The sequence below is a fragment of the Falco punctatus genome, assembly GCF_963210335.1.
Source record: "Falco punctatus genome assembly, chromosome: 4".
Lineage (NCBI taxonomy): Eukaryota > Metazoa > Chordata > Aves > Falconiformes > Falconidae > Falco > Falco punctatus.
This window is the reverse complement of record NC_137583.1, coordinates 6922884-6944944: the sequence shown is the minus strand read 5'-3', so window position 1 is coordinate 6944944 and position 22061 is coordinate 6922884. Positions and strand designations below refer to the sequence as shown.

At 55.2% G+C, this 22061-nt stretch overlaps 2 protein-coding genes across 6 annotated transcripts in view; one reads left to right on the top strand and one right to left on the bottom strand.

Moving 5' to 3' along the window:
- The window catches only part of STAB1 (stabilin 1), a 59816-nt gene extending 44820 nt beyond the window's left edge, over nucleotides 1-14996 (top strand). For all 5 annotated transcript variants that reach the window (XM_080386284.1, XM_080386285.1, XM_080386286.1 and 2 more), the window contains 28 exons: nucleotides 738-863; nucleotides 1633-1706; nucleotides 2061-2135; nucleotides 2732-2851; nucleotides 3853-3900; nucleotides 4027-4110; nucleotides 4197-4343; nucleotides 4512-4649; nucleotides 5307-5366; nucleotides 5472-5648; nucleotides 6201-6287; nucleotides 6779-6925; nucleotides 7096-7161; nucleotides 7714-7939; nucleotides 8536-8685; nucleotides 9541-9645; nucleotides 10084-10191; nucleotides 10370-10563; nucleotides 11209-11353; nucleotides 11825-11958; nucleotides 12236-12401; nucleotides 12638-12744; nucleotides 12942-13061; nucleotides 13478-13630; nucleotides 13753-13872; nucleotides 14134-14277; nucleotides 14651-14794; nucleotides 14885-14996. In XM_080386284.1, the coding sequence (XP_080242410.1) occupies nucleotides 738-863; nucleotides 1633-1706; nucleotides 2061-2135; nucleotides 2732-2851; nucleotides 3853-3900; nucleotides 4027-4110; nucleotides 4197-4343; nucleotides 4512-4649; nucleotides 5307-5366; nucleotides 5472-5648; nucleotides 6201-6287; nucleotides 6779-6925; nucleotides 7096-7161; nucleotides 7714-7939; nucleotides 8536-8685; nucleotides 9541-9645; nucleotides 10084-10191; nucleotides 10370-10563; nucleotides 11209-11353; nucleotides 11825-11958; nucleotides 12236-12401; nucleotides 12638-12744; nucleotides 12942-13061; nucleotides 13478-13630; nucleotides 13753-13872; nucleotides 14134-14277; nucleotides 14651-14794; nucleotides 14885-14935 (3416 nt within the window). In that variant the 3' untranslated portion in view covers nucleotides 14936-14996. The remainder of the gene's footprint in view (nucleotides 1-737; nucleotides 864-1632; nucleotides 1707-2060; nucleotides 2136-2731; nucleotides 2852-3852; nucleotides 3901-4026; nucleotides 4111-4196; nucleotides 4344-4511; nucleotides 4650-5306; nucleotides 5367-5471; nucleotides 5649-6200; nucleotides 6288-6778; nucleotides 6926-7095; nucleotides 7162-7713; nucleotides 7940-8535; nucleotides 8686-9540; nucleotides 9646-10083; nucleotides 10192-10369; nucleotides 10564-11208; nucleotides 11354-11824; nucleotides 11959-12235; nucleotides 12402-12637; nucleotides 12745-12941; nucleotides 13062-13477; nucleotides 13631-13752; nucleotides 13873-14133; nucleotides 14278-14650; nucleotides 14795-14884) is intronic.
- Nucleotides 14997-17362: 2366 nt separating this feature from the next.
- Nucleotides 17363-22061, bottom strand: part of NT5DC2 (5'-nucleotidase domain containing 2) — a 28787-nt gene continuing 24088 nt past the window's right edge. Inside the window, exons 11-14 of the mRNA XM_080386309.1 lie at nucleotides 19158-19244; nucleotides 18532-18672; nucleotides 18236-18300; nucleotides 17363-17729 (exon numbers count right to left, since the gene is read on the bottom strand). Coding sequence (XP_080242435.1) covers nucleotides 17468-17729; nucleotides 18236-18300; nucleotides 18532-18672; nucleotides 19158-19244 — 555 coding nt within the window. The 3' untranslated portion in view covers nucleotides 17363-17467. The remainder of the gene's footprint in view (nucleotides 17730-18235; nucleotides 18301-18531; nucleotides 18673-19157; nucleotides 19245-22061) is intronic.

Sequence of the window (22061 nt, the reverse complement as noted above, 5' to 3'; positions counted from 1 at the left end):
TTGCTAGAGCCTGTGAGAGAGGAATAAAAAGGCAGGCAAGAGTAGCAGGGCAGTTCTTACTGCTTGTGGAGCGAGATGCACGTGAAGGGGTTCTATTAGTTCTGAGATCACAGCAATGGTGGCAAAGATAAAGCAATTTTGGCCATGAATCCTTGGAATACTGATGCTTCAATTTGCTAGAATTTTGTGCTCCTCCTGTTTGTTGGCTATGCCAAAATCAGGTAGAAGCAGTGCAGCAGTTACACCAAAATGAGGTAGGATTTGGGGATACTGCTCTAGAGCTACATACAAACCTGGTCTACGCCAAAAGCAAATGGACCACAAAAACCCACTCAGAGTGATAGACCTGTAACGGTCAAAACACTGGCAGACATCACAGTTTCTTTTCAGTATTGCCGTTGCTTGAAAAGGAGTGAGGAGGGGGGAAGAAAAATAATATTTACATTGTACAGGAGAATATTTTTTTTTTCTCATCTACCATTCATCCTCAGTGAGCAAATGCTGTGACAGAAAGACTTCTCAGACCAGTTTGGGGGTTACTTGAGCTCAGCATGACTTTAGGATTGGCCTCTCTCAGGTCCGGGAGAGGCCCCATGCCTTTAAAGGACCTACAGTTTCATTGAGAAACAAAGGGACTTTAATAAGACGTTGTGATTTTGTTAAGATGGTCATTCTGGCACAGTTCATCTTTCCTAAATGCTCAGAGCTGATTCTGCTTCTCTTGTCCGTGGTCACAGAAATAGATCCATGCGTTAGTGACCACGGTGGCTGCTCCATACATGCTGTGTGTACTAAAGTGTCCCCAGGAGAGAGAACCTGTGTTTGTAAGGAAGGCTACGCTGGAGATGGGACGCTCTGCATGGGTGAGTGCTCAGCGCATGTTTTGGTGATAGCAGTGAAGCAAAAGGGAATTTCAGACTAAAAGCATTAAAATTTCAGGTCCAAGTATTGAGCAACCCAATTCTCCTTTCGCTTTGTTCATGCAGTGGTTATTTCAAAGCAAGTAATTGCTGGTTGATCTTGATTCAACTGTCTTTTTGCTTTTTGTTGAGGTGTATGCACACATATGTGTACATGCATGCATATGTACCTGTGGGTAGCTGCTCAGCGTTCTCCCGAGTCATGATTAGTGAAGTGGTCACCACTGTCCCAGCACAGTGCCACACAAAACTGGGCAGAGAGCCCATGCTGCCCTTGGAACCTGTCTCACTAGATGGCCTCAGACCAGTGTTTTGGTCTCAAACCAAAAGAGCCCTGAGAGGTTTCTTGCCCTGATGCACGTCATCAAGAGGTCCAGAGACAGAGGGTAAGAATAGTCTCCCACAGAGATGCTCTGGGATAAAGATGGAGATGTGGGAGTGTCCAGTCCTTTCAGATCCTTGAAAGCACACCCAGGCAGGCGTGGGATTTTCTGTGGGCAGATTTATCACAACTCAAGCGACCCACACGTGGCAGGAGTAGAACTTGCGGTCGTACCCTATTCCTCTGCCATCACGAGTCACTTTTCCACCAAAATGTTTGCCAAACTGGGAAGGTCCTCCCTGTTTGTTTCCTGATACCTCTTTGGGTCACCAGTTCCCAGCTAACTTAAGAAGCCCCCAGCAATAATGTGGCCTTATTTTTTTGCTGCAGAAATTGATCTCTGTCTCGAAAGCAACGGGGGCTGCCACAGCAATGCAGAGTGCGTTAAAACAGGCCCAAGGAAGGTGAGTATTTAAGAAGGATGTCGGGGCAAGGTTATTATGGAGGTCATCACAGCTGTGTAATTTGCTTAGAGACAATCCTTTCCACTGCAGTGCGCTGCTTTGTGCTTATTACCTTCCACATAAAACATTTGCCTGGAAGGGCATGAAAAGATTACTGTTTCCTTGAAAGCAGATGCCTTCTGTTGGCCAGAGGCTGGAGACAATCGCAAGTTCTATTTGTTGTTGACACAAGCACGGTTATTCATGAATGCAGCAATGGGTGCTACACCACATGCACTCCACCCGGCTCAGCTGTTGTGTGTTTCCTTTATCGGTTGGAGTTTCAGCCTGAGCTTCTGTCTGTTCTGCCTTCAGGTTGCCTGCAACTGCCTGCCTGGTTACCGTGGGGATGGTGTGAGCCAGTGCAACCCCATAAACCTGTGTGAACAGGTATGTCTGCATTTTGCTGTTACCAGAGGTGAAGGCCACTGCCTTGAAGCATTCCTTTCTCCTAACAGTTAAGAGCAAGAAGAGGGTTAGCCTGCTTGTTTAGAGGGGGCTGTCTTGCCTGTTCACCTACCAAAGGGATTTCATGGTGTGTTTGGTTTCCATTGCCTCTCGCAATGACCTGCAAGCATGTGAGCCACCTGGCACTCTCTGTTGTGGGAGAAGCAGTGTGGAAACCGTGACAGGGCTGGAGGCATGTGGGCTTGTTTCTCTGCATCCATTTTGTGTAGGACATACTAAAAAGCTTAAGAGTAATCTGTGCCCACGGCATCGCTGCCCTGTCAGAATGTCTCTCTGAATCATGGGGTTTGTCATCACTCTGTGTTCCAAAGTGAGGTCTGAAAGTCTTTTTTCTTGGGAGGATTTGGTGCTGAAAAGCCCTTGAGGATTTGGGTGAGGTTTAATCTAAGGCACTAAACAGATGGGAGGAACGGCTTCCTTTCCACTGGACAGGATGCAGTTAGCAGCTTCCACATGTAAGTAGCCGTTCAAATTGTTGGTGATGCACCTCCACGCAAGCCTTTTGCTTTCCTTGCTAGAACAACGGGGGCTGTAGTCCATTTGGGCTCTGCAAGTACACGGGCCCTGGCACTCGAAACTGCTCCTGCTCTTGGCACAGTATTGGAGATGGCTTCATCTGCCGTGGCAAAGTGTATCAGGTGAGCAGCATGACAGCATCTTTTGTGCTTGGGCCCCTGCCCTGCAGCAAACCGCTCCCTCCCCTTGAGTGTAAGCTGCAGGTTAGCAGATCTGTAGTATCACATTGACGTGTGTGGTGTAGGAGTGGAGACAGGTACTTCGAGGCAAACTATCCATACATTGTAGGTGTATTTGGTGTGCCGGCTGTGGGAGAGAATCACAGTAAAGCAGCTTTGCTCCAAAGGCAGTCATAATGTGAACACTCAGCTGCTCTGGCCATACCTCTGGGGTGCTATTTTCTTAATGTTATAAGCAAATGGGGATAATTTTTTTTTTCCCCCAAGGGAGCTCACTTCTCCCGGTTTGTGGGATCAGGGCAGGTGTTCCCTGTGGCCGTGTCAGGACTTGGGAGCCAGTCTGGAGGGCAGCAGTCTGTCTCCAGCTCTGTTGACAGTACAGCAGCTGTCCTTGGGCAAGCTGGTGACCTTTTCTGGTAGTGGCAAATAAAAGCTATAATCCCCACATCAGAGCTGGGAGAAAAAATGACTGTCCTGTGCTTCTGCCCTTACTGAAAGTTAGTGTGGAGAGGAGAGGACATTTGCCCTGCCAAGCCCATGCCTGCCCCTCTGTAAAGCATCCCAGAACTGGTAGTGGCAGCACAGTGAAGTTAAAGTGGAGGTTTCGTGAAGCGCTCGAGCTCTCCCATGAGCACGGGGCAGTTACACCTATGAGACCGCTGCTGCAGATGCAGCCAGCTTTCATCTCTCTGTCTGCTCCATTCTGCATCCACACCTGCAGTGGGAACGGTCTAAGCAGAGGTCAGTCTGCTTTGTAACCTCCCCATCATCTGTGCCTGCAGTGCTGGCAAGGGAGGGAGGGAAATGTCACTGTGGTGTCAGGAGAACTGGTGTCTCATTGGGGTGGGACAGATACCTGGAGCAGGAGGAGCAGGTCACTGCGCTGGCTGGTGGGAGCAAGTGGAAGGGACTCTGCTGACACCAACTGTTTCTCTTTGTTTAAGGAGCTCGGAAGGATCGAAGATGCATCCATGTTCTTTAAGATGATACTGGTTGGTGACAAACAGCTTTGTCCTTGTCTCTGTGTATTAAATCCCACTTAGGGTTTTCTGCAAAGGGTCTCGCTAACTGGAACCACGTTTTCTGTTTCCCTTCCCACAAATGCTCTTCTACCACAGGCAGAAAACATCAAGGAGCTCAGCGGGGTAGGGCCTTTCACTGTCTTTGTCCCACGCACAGATTTCATAGCAAACACCACAATGGTAAGTGTCCTCCCATCCCAAGTGCCCCCTGCCTCCGCAAGGCAAAGTGCCCCCAGCATTACCTCACTCTTTTTCTGTGTCTGCAGTTTGAGGAGTGGAGGAGCAGGGGTCTCCTCCGGGACCTGCTTCGCTACCACATGGTGGGTTGCCAGAAATTGCTGTCTGGTGACCTGGAAGCCCTGGAGTCTGTTACATCTTTATCTGGCCACAAACTAAAGATCACAGTGAAAGAGGTAGTTCTCTGCCACAGTTCCTTTCCCTGCCCCCCCTTGTCACGATGTCACTTTCTCTGTCATTTGAAGTCCACTGTGGTTGTGACAAGTGACTTGCCTAGGGCCCACAGATGCCTCACAGGGCCATGCCGTGGGTGTGAATACCTCATCACATCCCTCCTCTCTCAGAATAGCATCTATCTCAATGAGGAAGCCGAAGTGGTGGTGAGTGACATCATCGGCGTGAATGGGGTCATTCATTTCATCAACAAGATCCTCATTCCAAGCGACCTGGCGGACCGTAACATTTCCTCAAAGATCTCACGGGTAAGGCTGAAGCCGTCACTGTGCCCTGATAACTGCTGTGGTGAGGACAGGGCTAGGATCTTTTTCCCAGCAGCTCTGATAGCGCTGTCCCTGAGAAGCCCTCAGCCCAAGGCCATGTGGGATGCTCTTCCTCCATGTTTCCATCTGCGTAGGGATTGTCTGAAGGCACGGATTTGGCTTGTGAAGGTGACAGCATTTGTGGCGTAGCCGTATGTGGGACAGAAGGACCCTTATCCTTCACTAGGGAGCAACAGCACTGGATGTGGGCAGGGGGATCACGTCCCATGCCAAGCATCACACTCCTTTTCCAGTGCAGAGCAGATTGCAGCATGAGAGTGCCAGCGTCTCTCTGGTACTCCTCAAACACGCGCTAGGAGCTTATAGATGCTGTGTTTTACAGAAGATAACACGTTTTCTGTACAGTGCAAGAAAGCGCTGAAATTCATCCCAGCTCCTGCCATAGCAGCGTCTACCCAGGATGAATCAGAAATGTGGCAGGTGCTGAATGCTGCCAAATCCATCAGCATGATGATGACGGAGATAAACTTGTGTTTAGCTACTGTAGTTGTTAACAGTCTGGTTTCTCCCCTGCATTGCTGCTCCAGGTCCTGGAGGAGGACCTCTTGGTGACAGTTGTTTGCTTTCTTTTCTCTGCAGCAAAATATCACGGAAGTGGCAGAGGCCTTTGGGTACAGCATTTATAGCAGGCTGCTGCAGGTGAGTGACCCGACTCCTGCTGCTCTGTGGGGAGGTGGTGTGTGCATGTGCACGTTCAGTTTTGGCTTGTGGCTTTTTCTTTGTATCCCCTCTTATCTTGGACAGGATGCGGAGCTGCTGCCACTGGTTAATGACCCCCTGCACAGACCCTTCACCATGCTGTGGCCCACAGATGCTGCATTTAATGCCCTCTCGGAGAAAAGGCAGAAGTGGCTGTACCGCAGAGAGCATCGTGACGTGCTGGCCTCCTACCTCAAAGCACACATGATCAGAGACACAAAGGTAAATGTGACAACAAACAGGCTCGTACATCCCAAGGCCACATGTGGTGCCACTGCCTGCCTATGGTTAGGCCAGAGCAGCCCCGCCCGTCAAATATTTTGCTCCCGTAGAACATGCAGCATATTAGTTTTCTTGAGAAGACCCAAAGCTGTTTGAGCATTTGAGGAAACTGCTGCTTCATCGTGAACCTCTGGCGCAGCGTGGCTGAGCTGCAGCTTCTGTCATCGGCTTCTTGGGGAGGCCACATCACTGCCAGAGTGTCAGTGCGGGGCTTACAAACGGGCTCCTGCCTGCAGGGGCGACGGACAAGGGAAGGGTCCAGCTGAGCAAAACAAGGTCCTGCTAATGCACACTGGTCTCTCACTGTTCAGAAACCTGGGACTAACCCACCATAGTTATGCTGACCCACCTCCACTGGCTTCATGTGCTGACACATCACACTCCCTCTCAGTGTAGCTGCTGACCCCTGTCCTCACCGGGCAGCATCCTGTCAGAAGTACGAACTGCCAGTTTTGCCCCTCTCTCCCTTCACGTTCTTCTTTTTCCCTTTAGATTGTTGCTGGCAACGTGCCCCAAGTCGAATCCACACGGACCATGCACGGCTCCACCGTCTCGTTCAGCTGCAGCAAAACGCACGTGGTGAGTGACGGCGATGCTGGGCTCGGCTTTCCACTAAATGTCCCTGGGCATTAGCCACGGGGCAACTGACGCTCCATGTTGGTCACTGGCAGGAAGCGAACGCAGAGCTGGGGTGCTCGCAGCTGGGACACCCCCTTCCCCTGGCTACAGCTGAGCCTGCAGAGAGGCTCAGGACTCTGTGGCCAGCTGGCAGGACAGTGCAGAGCCACGTGGTACCTGCACGTGCGCTTCATGATGACCAGGTTGCAAAACCAACCGCATGGTGTCATGACCTTTACCGAGCAAATGTTGCAAGGGCAGAGGCCATTTTTTAGGAGAGATGGCCAAGAAAAGTGGCGATCAGGAAGAGTGGTCAAGGACATGAGCACAGAGATTTTGGAGAGTTTTTGAGGTGATTGAGAAGCCGTGGCAGCCAGAAAAGGCAACCTTTGGGTGGTGCAGCCAGGATTTAGGATATGCCAGGACCACAGACTGCTTTCTTCCTCTGGTAGGGGGAGCTTCTGGTGGGGAACGGCGATGCCACCATCATCCAGAGGCACATGGAATTCAACGGGGGCATTGCTTATGGCATTGATAGGCTGTTGGAGCCACCGGATCTGGGATCTCGGTGTGACGAGTTCATCTTTGTTGAGCTGCAGGTGAGCACTTGGGATGAGGCCAGTGAGGACCAGTGCCACCTCCTGAGCCCCATGCCTGGGAAGAGGGATGTCAGGAGGACTTGCTGCTCTTCCTCATCAAAGCTCCGAGCAGCTGAAAGAGGCAGAAGCACGTACTGAGTTGTTGTGAGGTTTCTTTCTCCCCTCCACAGGGATCTACAGAGAGCTGCGGACTCTGTGGCTTCGAGCCACCCTGCCCTGATGGCTCCATTCAACGGGTAAAGCTCACAGCTTTGTCACCAAGGAGGCCCGTTACGGGGCTGATGACAATATGTTTTAGCAGCAAAATGAAGGCATACCGGCCCGGGGGAGTCCCTCAGCTCGGTCACGTTGCCCATGCCTTGCCCCAGGTCACGCAGTCCCATAAGGCTGGAGCTGGGCTGAGTAACATGGGGTCAGGGGCTCCAGTGGTCTTTGGTCCATCCCTATATGGGTGACAGTGGCTGCAGGGGTCCCTGCGGACGCACTAGGGGCTTCTCTGGGTGCTTTATAGTCAAGTTGCTCAGCCTGGCTGCTGGAGATGAACCAGGGATCAGACAGATCCCTTAGGGGCAGTGGTTGTACCCCACTCCCACTGCATCGCCCATTGTCTTTGCCGGGCTTCTGGCACGTCCGTGAGGTACATCTGTGGCTCCTCTGTCACCAGCCCCACTGCACGTTAGGAAGCCTCTGTTACTTGTCATAAAGCTGAATGAGCGACGCAAGAAAAATCAAGGCGAGGCATCAGTGACCAATGTGGCAAACTCTGTATTTTGCCTGTTTCCTCGCAGGGGGAAACCAGGCGCTGCTACTATTATGGAAACCAGCTGCTGAGAAACACTTTTCTGTTTCACCGCAACTCCCTGTTGCGGCCGTCCTGGCCACCCTCCCCGTGGGACCCCTTCAGAAGACACTTCTCTTCCAGGGGGCCTCTGAAACGAGGCTGCAGGAGGAGCTGCGTTTCCACCCAGTGGGTCCCTCAGTGCTGTGCGAACCACTATGGCCGTGACTGTCGGGGTAAGGAACCGCACGACCCGTTCCTGCCCCGGACCTTTCTCTTGTGGGAAGGTGGCGTAACTGGTTCAGCACAGGCATCTGGGGTCCATCAACGTGCTTCCCTGGGGAACGCTGGTCAAAACCTCAGGCTGGGAGCCCCAGTCTTGTGGAGCGTGCAGGGGACGATCCCCCGGGAGTGCACATGGATGGTATCGTAACAGGGAATTCCCTTTCCATGGAGAACCACTTGTCTGCACGGAGAGCCCTGGGCACAGGGCTGCTGGGGGTGGCTGTCACACATGTCACTCACCCCTCGACGTTCCCAATGCTCCTCTGTCCCCTGGTATCTCTGCTTTGTGCATGGGCAGGTTTCACACCCTTGGATGAGTCTGCTGCCGGGTTAGCATGGGGCAGGCCGGCACAGACTCAGCCTGCTGCAGCAGAGGGTCTTCCCAGGCTGGAAGCTATGCCAGATTTGTCCCTCTTGCCCCTGTTCCTAAGGTTTATTGTCACGAGACGTCCCCAGCACTCACTCCCCAGACTGCCGAGCAGGCACTGGTCACCCCTGGGCACAGGGTCACTTTGTCACCGCAGCCTCACTTTTGCCCCATTTGCAGCGTGCCCAGGAGGGCTGGAGGCACCCTGCAGTAACCGTGGTACCTGCGATGACAAAATCGGTGGCTCGGGGAGATGCAACTGCAGCCAGGCTTTCATCGGGACCAGCTGTGAGCTGTGCGCGCCGGGCAGATACGGGCCAGACTGCCGAGGTAAGGGGGAGGCTGTGGGGCGGCAGCGATGCAGAGGGTCTGTGCAGAGGTGGCTGCGGCACATGGTGCTACTTGGAGAGGGAGGAGGTGCTGGGCTGACCTCTTTGCAGCGTAGAGCAGGGGAATCAGTGCTGCCGCTTCGGTCCCCACAATGCTTGGGTCAGGGCTCCGGGGCTGGGGACATCCCTTCCTGGGCTTTTGGTTGGACAGCCGGTAATCCAGCTGTAGTTTGAGAAGCCTGGGTGGCACGTGCCAGGAGCTGTGGCCAGTGCAGCCATGCTGCTGACGGCCTCACCTCTGTGCCAGGGCCACGGGGTCAAAGACCCCTTGTTTGTCAAGTACAGCTGAGAGCCCCAGTCTGGCAGAAAGTATTAAGATGTATTTTGAGCTGTGGGGAAAATCTGTATGTTGTGATGAACCCTATTCAGAAAGAGCATCTCCTGGGGCGTGCTCAGCAGGGACCTGTGCCCCTGTGAGGCAAAGGGAAGGAAAAGGCAATCCCCCATCCCCCCATCCCAAGCTGGATTTTACGAGGTCTTCAGGAATGTTTTTGATGCCTGTGTGTTTGCAGGGACTCGGAGTGGAAAACACATCTCTAGAAATGCCGAGAGGAGGGGAATGACAGGGGTTTGTGGGTGCAGAGGGGCTTCCCCTCCTTCACGAAGGGTGCATGTTGCAGGGCGGGGGGGGCAGGGCTGGCAGTGACAGGAAGGGATGTGCGTACCGCTGCGCCTGCCTTCCCGGAGTGCCCACACAAGCCACATTTCTGCTGTGTGGTTGTCCCATGGCCTGAGCGTGGCCTTTCACTGCCACCAAGGCAGATGCTGTGACAGTGTTTTTATCCATTCCTCACAGAGTGTAACTGTACCGAGAACGGCGTGTGCAACGGAGGATTGCATGGCGATGGCTTCTGCTTCTGTGCCGAGGGCTGGACTGGAGACCGTTGCGAAATCCAACTAGGTGAGGGATGCCAAGCCCCACCGCCCGCTGTTCCCTGGGACCGAGCGCCATAAGGCTGCTTTCCCAATAGCTGGATTGTTCAAGCAGCTGCTCAGAAATACCTCCAAAAAGGAGTTCTCAGTTGTGGGGCTCATCCTGAGATCTGGCCCGTGCTGATGGATTTCACAAGGGTTCGGGCGATCAGGAGGAGGAAAGCTGTATTTGGTCATGAACAAGTCCCTGAGCTCAGAGGTGCTCCAAGAAGAGGGTGAGGTGAAGGCCTGAGGTGTATGTGATGGAGTAACGGTCCTCTGCGTTTGGGCAAGGCATCTGCAGAAAAGCACAGGGGGAGAGAGGGGGGAGCGTGGGGCAGGTGGCCTGGGGCAGAGGCTGGTGATGGCAGCTGTGCCCATGTTGCAGCCCTGGGATCTTTCCGAGCTGTGTGCATTCTGGTTTCAGTGATGACGCCCACCTGCTCTCCACCATGCCACCCCCATGCCACCTGCCACTCCAGCAACCTCTGCGAATGCAACCTACACTATGAAGGAGACGGGAGAATGTGCTCAGGTAGGGGGGGCATGAGGGGCTGGGGTGGCCGGGTGGTGAGCGGAGGGGAAAGCAGACAACACAGCAAGGCAACAGGTGACCATCTCCCGCTGCCATATTGGCGTGACAGCTGGCAGGACAGACAGACCGACCCCCAGGACACTGTATTTCCGTTAACCTAACACTTGTATCCCTGCAGTGATTGACATGTGCAGCCAGGACAACGGGGGGTGCGCCAGGCACGCACAGTGCACACAGGTTGGTGTGAATGTCTCCTGTGCCTGTGCGCCCGGGTACGGAGGTGATGGCTACGTCTGCGACCCCATAGACAGGTGTGCGGATGGTAGGAATGGGGACTGCAGCCAGCACGCCAACTGCATCAGCACCGGACCGGTGAGTATGTCCCCTAGGTCCAGGGAGACCCGCATGCCTGGGAGAACAGCACAGGTGGCTGCTGGGGGATGCTTCAGGCTGCTGGAGGACAGCAATGTGACAGTGCTCCCTGTTGCTGCAGTGCCCTGGCCTGCCCCTCCTCTCCGGTCCCCTCAGCTGCTGCAGTCACCCTGCAGGTCGCTACTGCCAGGCAGGGGCCGTGCCTTCCATCTGCTGCCTGGCTGTGGGGATGGGCCTGATAAGGCCATTTTTTTTCCCATTCGTCTGTCTAAGGGCATAAGCTGTCAGCTGTGGCGTTTTTGGACTGTTTGGGGTCTCCGGGCTGGTCCTTCAGGGACAATGCTGGCCGTTTTTACAGTGGAACCAGAAGATGGGACTGGGGGCATGATGTAGCACAAGAATCATGAGCCACATACCTCGAAGCTCAGTTGTCTTTCAAACAGCACGTGACAAGGATTCAATGTGACATTTTTTGGTTTGTTTGCAGTTAGACAGAGGCCGCGCAGCCTTTTGTACCTCTGTCATAGTCCCGGCATGCTGTAGAGGCGTTCTGAAGGCTCATCCCCATCTTCACAGGGATACAAGGACCCCCCAGCTGGCATCTGCATGTTGGCACTCACACAAATGCCATTCTTCCTTCCGCAGAATGAGCGGCGCTGTGAGTGTAAGCGGGGCTACATTGGCGACGGGATCCAGTGCCTTGAAGAGGCCGTGCCCCCCACAGACCGGTGTCTGGAAGACAACGGGCAGTGCCATCGGGAGGCCATTTGCACCGACCTGCATTTTCATGGTGAGTGTCCTCAACCCCGTAGTGCCAGGGATGATGTTCCATGGAGAGGTCACACTCCCTCATCCTTCACCTTCTGGCTGGGGCACCCCTCGGGAGAGCTGGAGGGTGGGAAGATCAAGAGGCCGGGGACTCACCTCTGTAGCTTGGTCTGGTTTTCACGTTCCCCTTTTCCCCTACGTGTCATACGGGGAGGACAAGCCATCCTTGTCTGCTCCTGTGTGATGTGTGAGATGGCCTCTGGGGGTTACACTGCCACTAAGCACTGACTCCCCGGTGGAAGGTGAGAAGCTCGGAGGAAGCCACGCTGCGTCCCACCTTGCCCTCACTGGAGCATTGTCCACATCCCACCCTCCCATGCAGCAGAGCACCGGCAGCGCCGTCTGTGCTCACGCAGGGACGCATGCAACCGCCCCAGGGAGGCTGCTCACTCTCTATACTGTACTGATGCTCCCTGGCCATGGTATTTTGCAGATAAGACTATGGGCGTATTTCATCTGCAGTCACCCCGAAAAAAGTACGACTTCACTTATGAGCAGGCTCAGAAGGCCTGTGCCGCAGAAGGTGCTTCCCTGGCCACTTTCCAGCAGCTCTCGGCCGCACAGCAGGTCAGGACAGGGATGCAGAGGTCGGGCAGGGGCTGGCTCCATCGCCTCGTGGGATGGTGACATGCAGTGCTTCTCCCTGGGCTCAGTCCAGCAGTAGCAAGTCCGTGACATGTGGGTGGGTGACTTTTCATCCCCTGGGCCAGGCCCTGGCAGTGCCCAAGCCCTTTAGGTGATGGGGGGATGTCGGGTAGGGCTGCACGATGGGAGTGTGCGTCAGGGCAGAAAAGCTGGCCCGGAGATACTATTTTTAATGTAATCATTCATTTTCCTCTGCTAGATGGGATTCCATCTGTGTTTGGTGGGTTGGCTGGACAATGGCACAGCCGGGTACCCCACAGCCTACCCCAACCCCAGCTGTGGGGCTAACCGAGTGGGCATCGTGGACTATGGCTTCCGAAGCAACCTGAGCGAGACCTGGGATGCATTCTGCTATCGGGAGAAGGGTGAGTGGCACGAGCATATATCCTGGGGACGGTTCTGTCAGGCATAAGTGACATGTCAGGGCAGCAGGCAGAGAACTGCCCTTAGAGCATGAGGCGTGGGCGGGCAGGCAGGCACATCCCCCTCGCCATGCCTGTGTCAGGAGGGAACATGCTGCGGGGTATCCAGAAGTTGATGGAGAGGTGATCAGTGTTGGCAGCACCGGCGAGTTAAGTCGCAACTTGGCGTTCCTGTGCAGATCTGACTTGCACCTGCCGTGACGGGTTCGTGGGAGATGGGTATTGGTGCAGTGGCAAACTCCCTGACGTGCTCGCAGACCACGCTCGCTTCTCCACCTTCTATTCCGTAAGTGATGCCCTCCTGGTTCTTCAGTATGTCAGCAGCCAGCAACAAGGTGGAGGGGGGGATCAGCTGTAACAGGGAGAAGGGCACGCATGGCTGAGAGAACAAACACAGAGGCATTTTCTTTCCAGGGCTGGGGAAGGTAACAGCACTGAGCTGCTGGCAATGTGCTGATGGGGAGGATCTCCCATCTTTTCCAGATGTTGCTCGATTTTGCCAATGACACAGAAGAAGGACTGGATTTTTTCACCTATTTGTCTGACGACTCCGCTCCCAAAACTCTCTTTGTCCCTCTGAATTCTGGCTTCGCAGACAATGAAGTAAGCAAGCAGGGATGAGCGGCCACTCGAGGGCACATGGGATGACCTATCGGAGCCCCAGAGGAGATCAGGAGTCCGCCAAAGCTGGCATGACGGCGATGTGAAATAGCGTGGGGAAGGAGGAGGAAGTTAGGTCAGAGGGGACTTCTTGTGGCGCCTAGTCCTACCCCTCACCCAGAAGAGCCATTTAGATCGGGTTGCTCAGAGCTTTCTCCAGTTGAGCTTTCACTGTTTCTGAGGACAGCAGTCCCCCTTCTCTGCACAGTATTTCTGTGCCATGTTGCCCATGAAATGAGTTGCCTTGTGGCCATGGAGAATGCCTGGGCTTAGGCCAGGTGGGGGCTGCATACAGCAGGAGGGAAGGGCTGAGAGCCAGCTCAGCTGTTTCTCTTCCCTGCTCCCTGGTGCTTTTTCAGACACTGACAGGAGAAGAACTGAAGCTCCATGTGTCATCCAGCAATGTCATCCTCTTCAGCTTCAACCTCACAACGGGCACCATCATTCCATCCCAGTCAGGATATGACCTCCACGTGTCGGACCTCCCAGTGGGCAACAGTACAGAGCACTCAGTAGGTTTAACCTCAGCAGAGGTCAAAGAAGCACCCACAGGGTTTCACCAGAGCTCTTTTGGGACAGGGAACAATGAGGAGGCTTTCTGGTTGGGTGACATCATCTCTGTCCTGTGCTGTAGAGTGCCAAGGGGATCAATGACACGATGATTGTGGAGTGGGACATCATAGCTTTCAACGGCATCATTCATGCGATTGCAGAGCCACTGAGGATCCCACCACCCATCATTCATCTTGGTCAGGTGAACGTCTGAGGGCATGAATGGGGAAGGAAGGTGCTGAAACAGGTGGTGCTAGGCCTGGGGGATGGGGACAGGGGGACCAAGTCATCCCGAAGGACTGGCCTCAGCCTCTCTGCTTTCCTGGCATGGCTTGTGTTGGCTGGGCTGCCCACGGTCACACCGGGGAGCCGCAGCAGGATGGCTGTGCAGGAGATCCCATCGTGCTGCCAGGGGCGTGCCATTCTGGCTCAGACTGGAGGACGCTGCTCTTTTTTGACGCAGGTGAACGGTGTGGCACGGGCTTCGGGCTCCGTGGCCACGGGGACACTGTCCGCACTGTGCTTTGCAGTGGTGCTAGCCGCCAGCGCCGGTGCCGCCTACTACTGTGTGAGGCGGCGGCGGGAGGAGCAGTTCGGGTATTTTCAGGTCAGTATGGGCTAGGGAGCAGACCGTGGGGGCAGCGGCCGCGCTGGAGGGATGGCGGGGGGGAGGGGCAGCTGGGGGGAGTCCGGGGGAGCACGGAGCAGCGGGGGCATGCCCTGAGGGGCGCTGGTGCGGTGGCAGGGGGTGGCCACGTGTGGGAGCGGTGCTGGCGGCAGCGGCGGTTGTTCAGGGGAGCTCCGGGGGGGGGGGGGGGCGATGCGGCAGGTGTGCTGAGGGGGGAGGGGGCGCTGAGGGCGGAGGGGGCTCCGCCGGCGCAGCAGGGGGCGGCCGAGGGCCAGGCGCAGCCCGGGTGAGCGAGACCGAGGGAAGGGTGGGAGGGACCGCCCAGCGCTCGAGGCCCCGCCCCTCCCCGCAGGCGGACCTCCGCGCGGACGAGGAGGAGGAGCAGGAGGCGGGGCAAGAGCAGCTACCGCCCGCCCCGCCCCGCGCCCAGCGCCCGCTGGTCGCCATCCCCAACCCGCTGTACGGCGCCCACGCGCCCGACTACGAGCCGCTGCACGTGAGCACTGCCCCGCCCCCCCCGCCCCGCCCCCCGCCCCGCCCCCCCGCTCACCCCGCTCTCTCCCGCTCACCCCGCGCTCTCCCGCAGGACTCGCTCCTGGCAGACGCCGGCCCCGCCACCCGCCGCCGCCCGCAGTGAGGCGCCGCGCCCGGCCCCCGGCGCGCCCCGGGGACGCAGACAAATAAAGAGCTCAGCGCCACCGGCCGTGCCCGCGCCTGCCCCCGCCGGTACCTGCCGCCGCCAGCGCCCCGGCAGGCCGGGCCCCCCTCCTGTACCCTTGCGCTGCCCGCCGTCAGTACGAGTCACACCGGCCCCAGCAGCCCTTTCGCCCCGTCCAGCCTCCCGCCCCAGCCTGCTCCGGCCCGGTTCTAGACGCCGTTCCCAGCTGTGCCCCGGGCTCCTTCCTGGCCCTGCGCCCAGAGCTGCACCCCGAGGGCAGGCAGGAACAGGGATGAGCAGCACCCCCACAGTGAGGTGGTTAGTCCAGTTAGTTAGTTACACATGCTGCAGAGTTTTATTCAACCTTCACACTACACGCAGCACTAAGACATCAAATGCCACATGCACGTACTACAACTACTTGATTAGAGCAGCTACATTAACAACAGTTGTTCAGGCCACTGAGTAGAGAGCAAGGCATTTTGAAAGTCTGCGACAGGCTGGCACATAGCACAAAGATGAGGCGGTGACACACAGGTGACAGACTGATGGGCCAGCCTGGCACGGTGCCAGGGAGGAACATGCAGGAGAAAAGACCTCTGTGTGTGTGTGCGCGCATGTGTGTGTCTCATGGAGAGTTGCTGACACTTACATACTGTACTTCCACACCTTTCTCTGAGGAGTTTCCTGGCAGAACATTCCAACTTGGCTCCTCTCCCTCAGCTGCCCCACAACACTGACAGCACAGCTCACACAGCAATTGCTGCAGCCCTGGGCTCGCGAGCAACCACTGCCTGCCCCCACGCTGATCCTCCAGCCCCCCTGCAAAACCGGCAGCCCTTACCGGCCACACAGACACGCTGTGCATCCCGAAGACCCAGCACACACACGTTGCAGTTGCTCACCCACTTCCTTGCCAGCTCACTGCCAGAGCACAAGAAGTGTGTCCATTCTCTGTTCCCTCTTTCCCTTCAACACCACTAGCCCCTGCGAGCAAGCTGGCACCGTTGCCCTCTGCAAAGGGTGCAGCAGTGAAGGGAGGAGGGGGCAGACTGATGCAACCAACATCTCCAGAGCCTGCACCAAGCACTTTGCCGTCAACTGTTCCCTGTCTCCAGTGACAGCAGTGACAGTCATCTGCATGCTTTGGGGACCACACATTCCTCCACGGGCACCTCTTACCATTTCATCCCCTAGCCATGGGCCTCCCACACACCCAGCTTTCCAACAGTGTGATATTCTCCCATTTCCCAGGCCACCAGAGTGGCACAAACTCTTACCAACCCTCACCCACATAACTGCCGCTCCCCAACACCCTGCCTGTCCCTCGGTGCAGTCTGAAGCCTGGCCAAAACCTGCATGACCCCAAGCTGGGTGAAGAACCTACTTTGTCCACCTCACATCTTAATGTAGCTCTGACCTGCCTGGGCCTCCAGGCTGCCACCCTTGCCCCCTGTCCTGTATGCTCTGGCATTGCTATTACCAGTCCCTCAGGAGCCACCGCAGTGCTCTGCATGGCCACGTTCCCCTTTCTGACCCCCCCACACCCAGCAGCACTTCATACTCACCCCGGTCCCAACATCTTCACCAGCCCTGCCATACACCTTAGGCCATGTCTTGGCAAACAGGTGGGAGGCCACCACCTCTACTGGCAGCCCTGCACCTTCCCTGACAGCCTGAACACTGCCCTCTTCAAGTTCCAACAGCTCATATGCATCAACTGGCAAAATACCCATGTCCCATGGCACCAAACCCAAAAATACTGACAGCATGTGGCACTAAGCTCACTTAAGCAGGCATGTCACCAAACGCTTGTTTTTAGACCTTCTGACCTACTCCCACGCATCTCTCACTCAGGACTTGCACATCCTGCGTGTTTAACTGTTACCTGCCAGAGTCACCAGCTGGACAGCCCAGTCTGGCAGAGAGCGGGATGGAGCCAAGGGCTGCTGGTACCAGTTCTGGATGGGTAACACTGTCACTGGTTTGTCATACGTGATGCAGTCACTGATGCACTTTGCGGGTTGCCCAGTCAGCAACCCCGTCCCTTCAGTGCCCGCCTGCAGAATCCTCATGCCATGGCACCCGGGGATTGATATCCCTGCAGCTATAGACCTGCCACACCTTGTTACAGCCCGCGTGGGAGGCTGCATCGCACTCTCCAAGCACCAGAGACCCGGGGCTCCATTTCTGAGCCAGTTCCCTTGGCACAGAGCAGGGAGTAGCAGATTCCCACTGCCAGCACTGGATCTCCATCTCACCTACTCCTACAGAGGACTCTCTGTGGCTCCTTTATGGTGCACAACAAGCACCCGCCCTCTGTCCAGCCTGCAAAGCACCCACCTCAGGGAAAGGGATGGAGCCAGTGAAGGGGGAAAAAATAAAACACACCATCTACACACATACTTAAGTGTCAAACGCCCTTTAGTGGTAGACAGAGGTGCCGCTGGCCGAGCAGCCCGGCCCCACGTACAGACTAGCACTGTGCTGTTGCCCCGAGTACCTGGCCCTTCACCGGATATGCACCATCTCCTCCAGGAAGGGGGTTTTCATGCAGCCTGTGCAGAGCTGATCCATCCAGAGCGGAGCCTCGTGCTGCAGAGGGGTGCGCCGGGGATAGAAGGTGAAATTCACATCATAGTTCAGCAGGCAGCTGATGGATGCCATGTAGATGTCAGAGAACCGCACCAGCCGTCGAGAGAAGTACGTGGGGTTGTGGAAGGTGCGGAAGATGCTTCCAAACTGGGGGTTGAACAGGTTCTTCGTCAGCGACCTGAGGAAAGAGAGAGTGCTCTGAAGATAAAAGGCCATGGTCGCAGAGTCTTCCCCCTCCAATCCCTTAGCCCGGGCCACCCCACTCCCAGGAAACATTTTGCTATCACCATCCCACACAGGCTGTGATGCAGACCAGTCCCCATGCAGTGAGACTGTGATGAACTTTCAGTGCACTCCTACAGGAGTAAGTCAGATGCGGTGTTACTGTAGCTGTTATGGACAGGGACCCTCCTGCAGTGCCAGGAGCTGCAGTAGCAGCCGGCCCATCAGCTCCTCCCAGTGCAGGGCGACACCTCCCCATCCCAACCTTGCCTTCAAAACCAGTCTGACCTCCCAGGTGCTGGACTGCACTGCTGCTTCCCCCCGCCCCAGACAAGCAACGCCAGGGAGGACCACAGGCCAACAGCTGCAGCACCACTGTCCCCCAAAGCAGGTCACAAAACAGACCCAGTGCAGTCCTGGGAGGCCCTGAGAGACCTCATGAGTGAGGGGGACAATACTCACCTGATTTCCTGACGTTCCTTCATCCACTCCAGCAACACTTGCTTCGACTCCGCATCCTGATACATCTGCCAAGACAACAGCAGAAAGCACCATGTTGCATCAGTCCTGACAGGCCACATCTCAGCTCTCCCAGTTTCCACTGTAACTCCCAGACCCATGAGCCCACTGCACCAGGAGGATGAGATATTTTTGCGAACACAGGCAAGGTGGTACATCCCCCAATTCCCATGCTAAGTCCAAAATGCTGGCTCTGAAGGCAGCATATTACCCATCCCACTCAGACAGGAGCTGTTTACCTGCATTCTCTCTAGCAGCCCTGTCAGAGCCTGCTGCCAGGTCAGGGAGTGCATGTACTGCTCTGTGTTTATGATCCGAATCTCCGTCTCCAATTCAGGAACGATGGCTCCAGTCCTCCAGCCGTGACGCAGCATGAGGTCCTAGAGGTCAGGGTGAGAAAACAACAAAGAATTCAACATAAAGACTGAAACCCAAGCACAACCCTGTTTCCTAGAAGAGTGGTCTGTTCCCATTATAGATTCTCAGGGGACAGGCATCCATGGCCCATGCCAGGTCATACCAGTAACAGCCATCTCCTGGCCAATCAGCTGCATGAAGCACCTAGAAATGTGGGATCCAGACAAACTGCTCTCAAATTCAGAGACCAGAAGATGTTCTTTACCCACAGAAAGTACTTCAGGAGCCCTTTCTCCACTGGTTCCTTCTGCCCAACAGCAGGCTGGAGATGCTTATGTGTCATATGTATGCCCCGAAAGCCACAGCCTGCACAGAGCACCCAGCACAGCATAGCGGAGACCTGAGCACATACATCAGGGCCTTGCCTTATACTCCAACACCGCTGCAACCACAACAATCCCACAGGGTTGCTCCCACCTCACTGGAGAGCAAAGACCTTATCACTTACCGCAAGGTCACTGTACAGATGGTCGCCAAAGTACAGCACTTTGGATCCACGCCAGCCTGTCAGCCTCAAAAAATCAAAGAGGTTACCCTGCAAGTCAAAGGAGCACAGAGAGCAACACGGTTACAGGCTGAATGCCTCCATCCTCACTGTACGGTACTGGGCAGTCACCCCAGCAGTGGTCTCAGTGCAACTGGACGTGCCACCTTACCACATGCAGATGGGAGCACTCTCGTGAAATGCCAGCCTGCTCACTCCCCCCGCCATCTAAACCCAGAGGTTTTTGTCATTCCACACTTTATTTCACTTTCTTCCCATGTGACAACACCCCTTGTACATCCCTCAGTTTTTCTTAGGCTACAGAAAAAGGCAGAAACTCTTCCAAACCCAATAGGCAATTCAGGGGAAGTTCTGTGCTCTAGGGCACAGCAAGTCAAGAGGACTACGTGGACTAAAAAGGCAACGAAAGGAGGCCATGTAGAGGCCAAAAGTGAAAGACACCTAAATTAGAAAAGTCTGAATGATGGACAGAAAGAACCCCAGGTGTTCTGGGTTTAGAAGTTGTTGGGCTCAGGCGATAATGACTTCACCTCGCAGGGTGCATCAGAGGCAAGGTGAGCACCATCATGCAAGGCTCACTGAGTCAGGAGCACTTGAGGCTGTTCTCACATCGCTGACCACCATCCCAACACAAAAGACTACCACCACCCATGCGTTCACAGGAATTGCTTCACCAAGCTGAAAAGCCAGGCAGCTTGGGCAGACTCACAGCTAAGTAAAACAAACCAACCCCCAAAGCACCAGCTAAAGCACAGCACAGAGCAGCTTTCAAGGCTTTCCAAACACCCATCTGCACACAGAGGAGATGTCAGTGACCCCCCTTCCATCTCCACACAAGTTTTCCACATGAGTCACAACAAAAACAAAACCCACTAGGAAAGGAAAAGGCCCCATCAACGCCAGCAGTCGAGACTGTGCCAGCACAAGCAATCAATGCAAACCTGCAAGGCACTAAGCAGCAACCTCTCCACCCAGTCTCCAGTGCCAGGAAAGAGCTAGCATGCCTACCCAACAGCACCAGCCTGGACAGAAAACCCCCAAACACAAGGCACACCCCACAGCGGCCTGCAGCCCTGCAACTGGCCACTGGCAACACACTGTATGCACTGCAAAGGGTACCCAGAACCAGGGTGCTGGGCCTCCTGTTGCTCCAGCGTCACTGAGGCTATCACTGGAGCTGTGCAGGCTGGCCTCTGCATTTCTTGCACATGACGTTGCTGCTGCTCGCTTGACCGTTGCTCAGGAAGCCACTGGCAGAGCAGGGAAATGGACCACAGCCCTGGGTGGAGGATGGTCCTTTTGCTGTGCTCTCGTCACCTCGAACAGCAGTGGGCCTGACAACCTGACAACCAGGAAACTTGTGCTTGGACCTCTACTGAGCCGCAGACCTGTTAGGTGACTTCCAGGAGCTGGCTGTCCTCCTCCTGACATCGCAGACTAGGGGAGCGATGGGAGTACATACATGTCACAACCAGAAAACCCCACATCTATCAGAAAGAAGGGACTACAGGGCCATCCCTTGAACTTCCCAGTCTCCAGTGCAAAACACCAATTTGTCCCATTTGTATGAGATACCCACAGCACAACCACCACACAGCTGTGCTTCAGGGGACAGGAACAAGTCAGCTCAGAGGCCTCTAACAACATCACCAGCACAGCAAGGTCCATGGCCACTAACACTTGCCAGAAAGAAGCATACTGTGGCACTCTAAGAAACCAAAAGTGCTGGGGACAGAGTGGCTACAGCCAGGATACATGTTCTGTGATGTTCCAAGAACCACAGATGGGCCACAACCTTGAAGCAGTCAGATGAACATTGTAGTGGTGGGGGGAATGAAGAGAAGCCCCAAACCCTACCCCATCTCTCCTTCCTCCTTCACCTTTTCCCTTCCTCAATGCACCATTCACTTGGGTGAGCAACCTGTGGCCACAAGACACAGGTGGTCAAGAGCAGGATTTAATTCAGCAACAAACCCCATGGCTGAGGTGCACCTTTACTCCTGGGGGAGCTGCTAACCCACTGGGAAAGTTTGCCCATGGGACAGAGACTTTGTATGAGCTCTATTTGCATGTTCCCAGCTCGTAGCTCTTGGCAGAGGATGGGATGCTAGCAGAGCACTTTGACAGACCCACCAGACAGGCCAGAGGCTACTCAACAACATGACCTACTTTTCTATTACCGGTCAGGTCCCAGCTACTTGACCGCTGTCTCACTAACAGTTTCTTCCCGTGGGATTGGACAGCTCACACAACCAAGAACAAACTGTCCTAAAGCCGGAGGCAACGTTTTCTCAGGGGACAGACTAGCTACAAGAACACCCCAAGGCAGCAAGTTCACCAGAGTAATGGCCCATCCTTTGGACATGCTGGTCCTTCAGGAAGGGGAGAGAGCCAGGAGCCAGGCTTTGTGCCCTGTTTGATCGCCCTTGTTACTCTATTACCTTCTCCAGCCTTATGGAGGACAGTTTGGAGTGAGGTGTGGAAGATCTTGGCATACACATCAATTGCAGAGAGGTCTGCCTTCTTACCCTCAACTATCTCAATCTTGGGGAACCCCTCTGTCACGAGTGAGTGTGAAACAGGACAAGACTTTCAGGACCAGGACATCAAAAGAGCCAAGGGAAAACTGCACTATCGGCCACACTGGACAATGTCAAAGCAGAGATCCTAGGGTGAAGGTTTCATTGTACAGTGGGGCAGGGGGCATTCACTGACCCCTGCTGCACATACAGAGGATGTTTTCCTACCACTTCTTCTCAGGAACTCAGCCTGGCAGAGATAACTCAGCACAAGTCCTCCTGGGCAGAAAGGCAAGCACCCAACACCCTGAGTTAACTGGCCTCACTT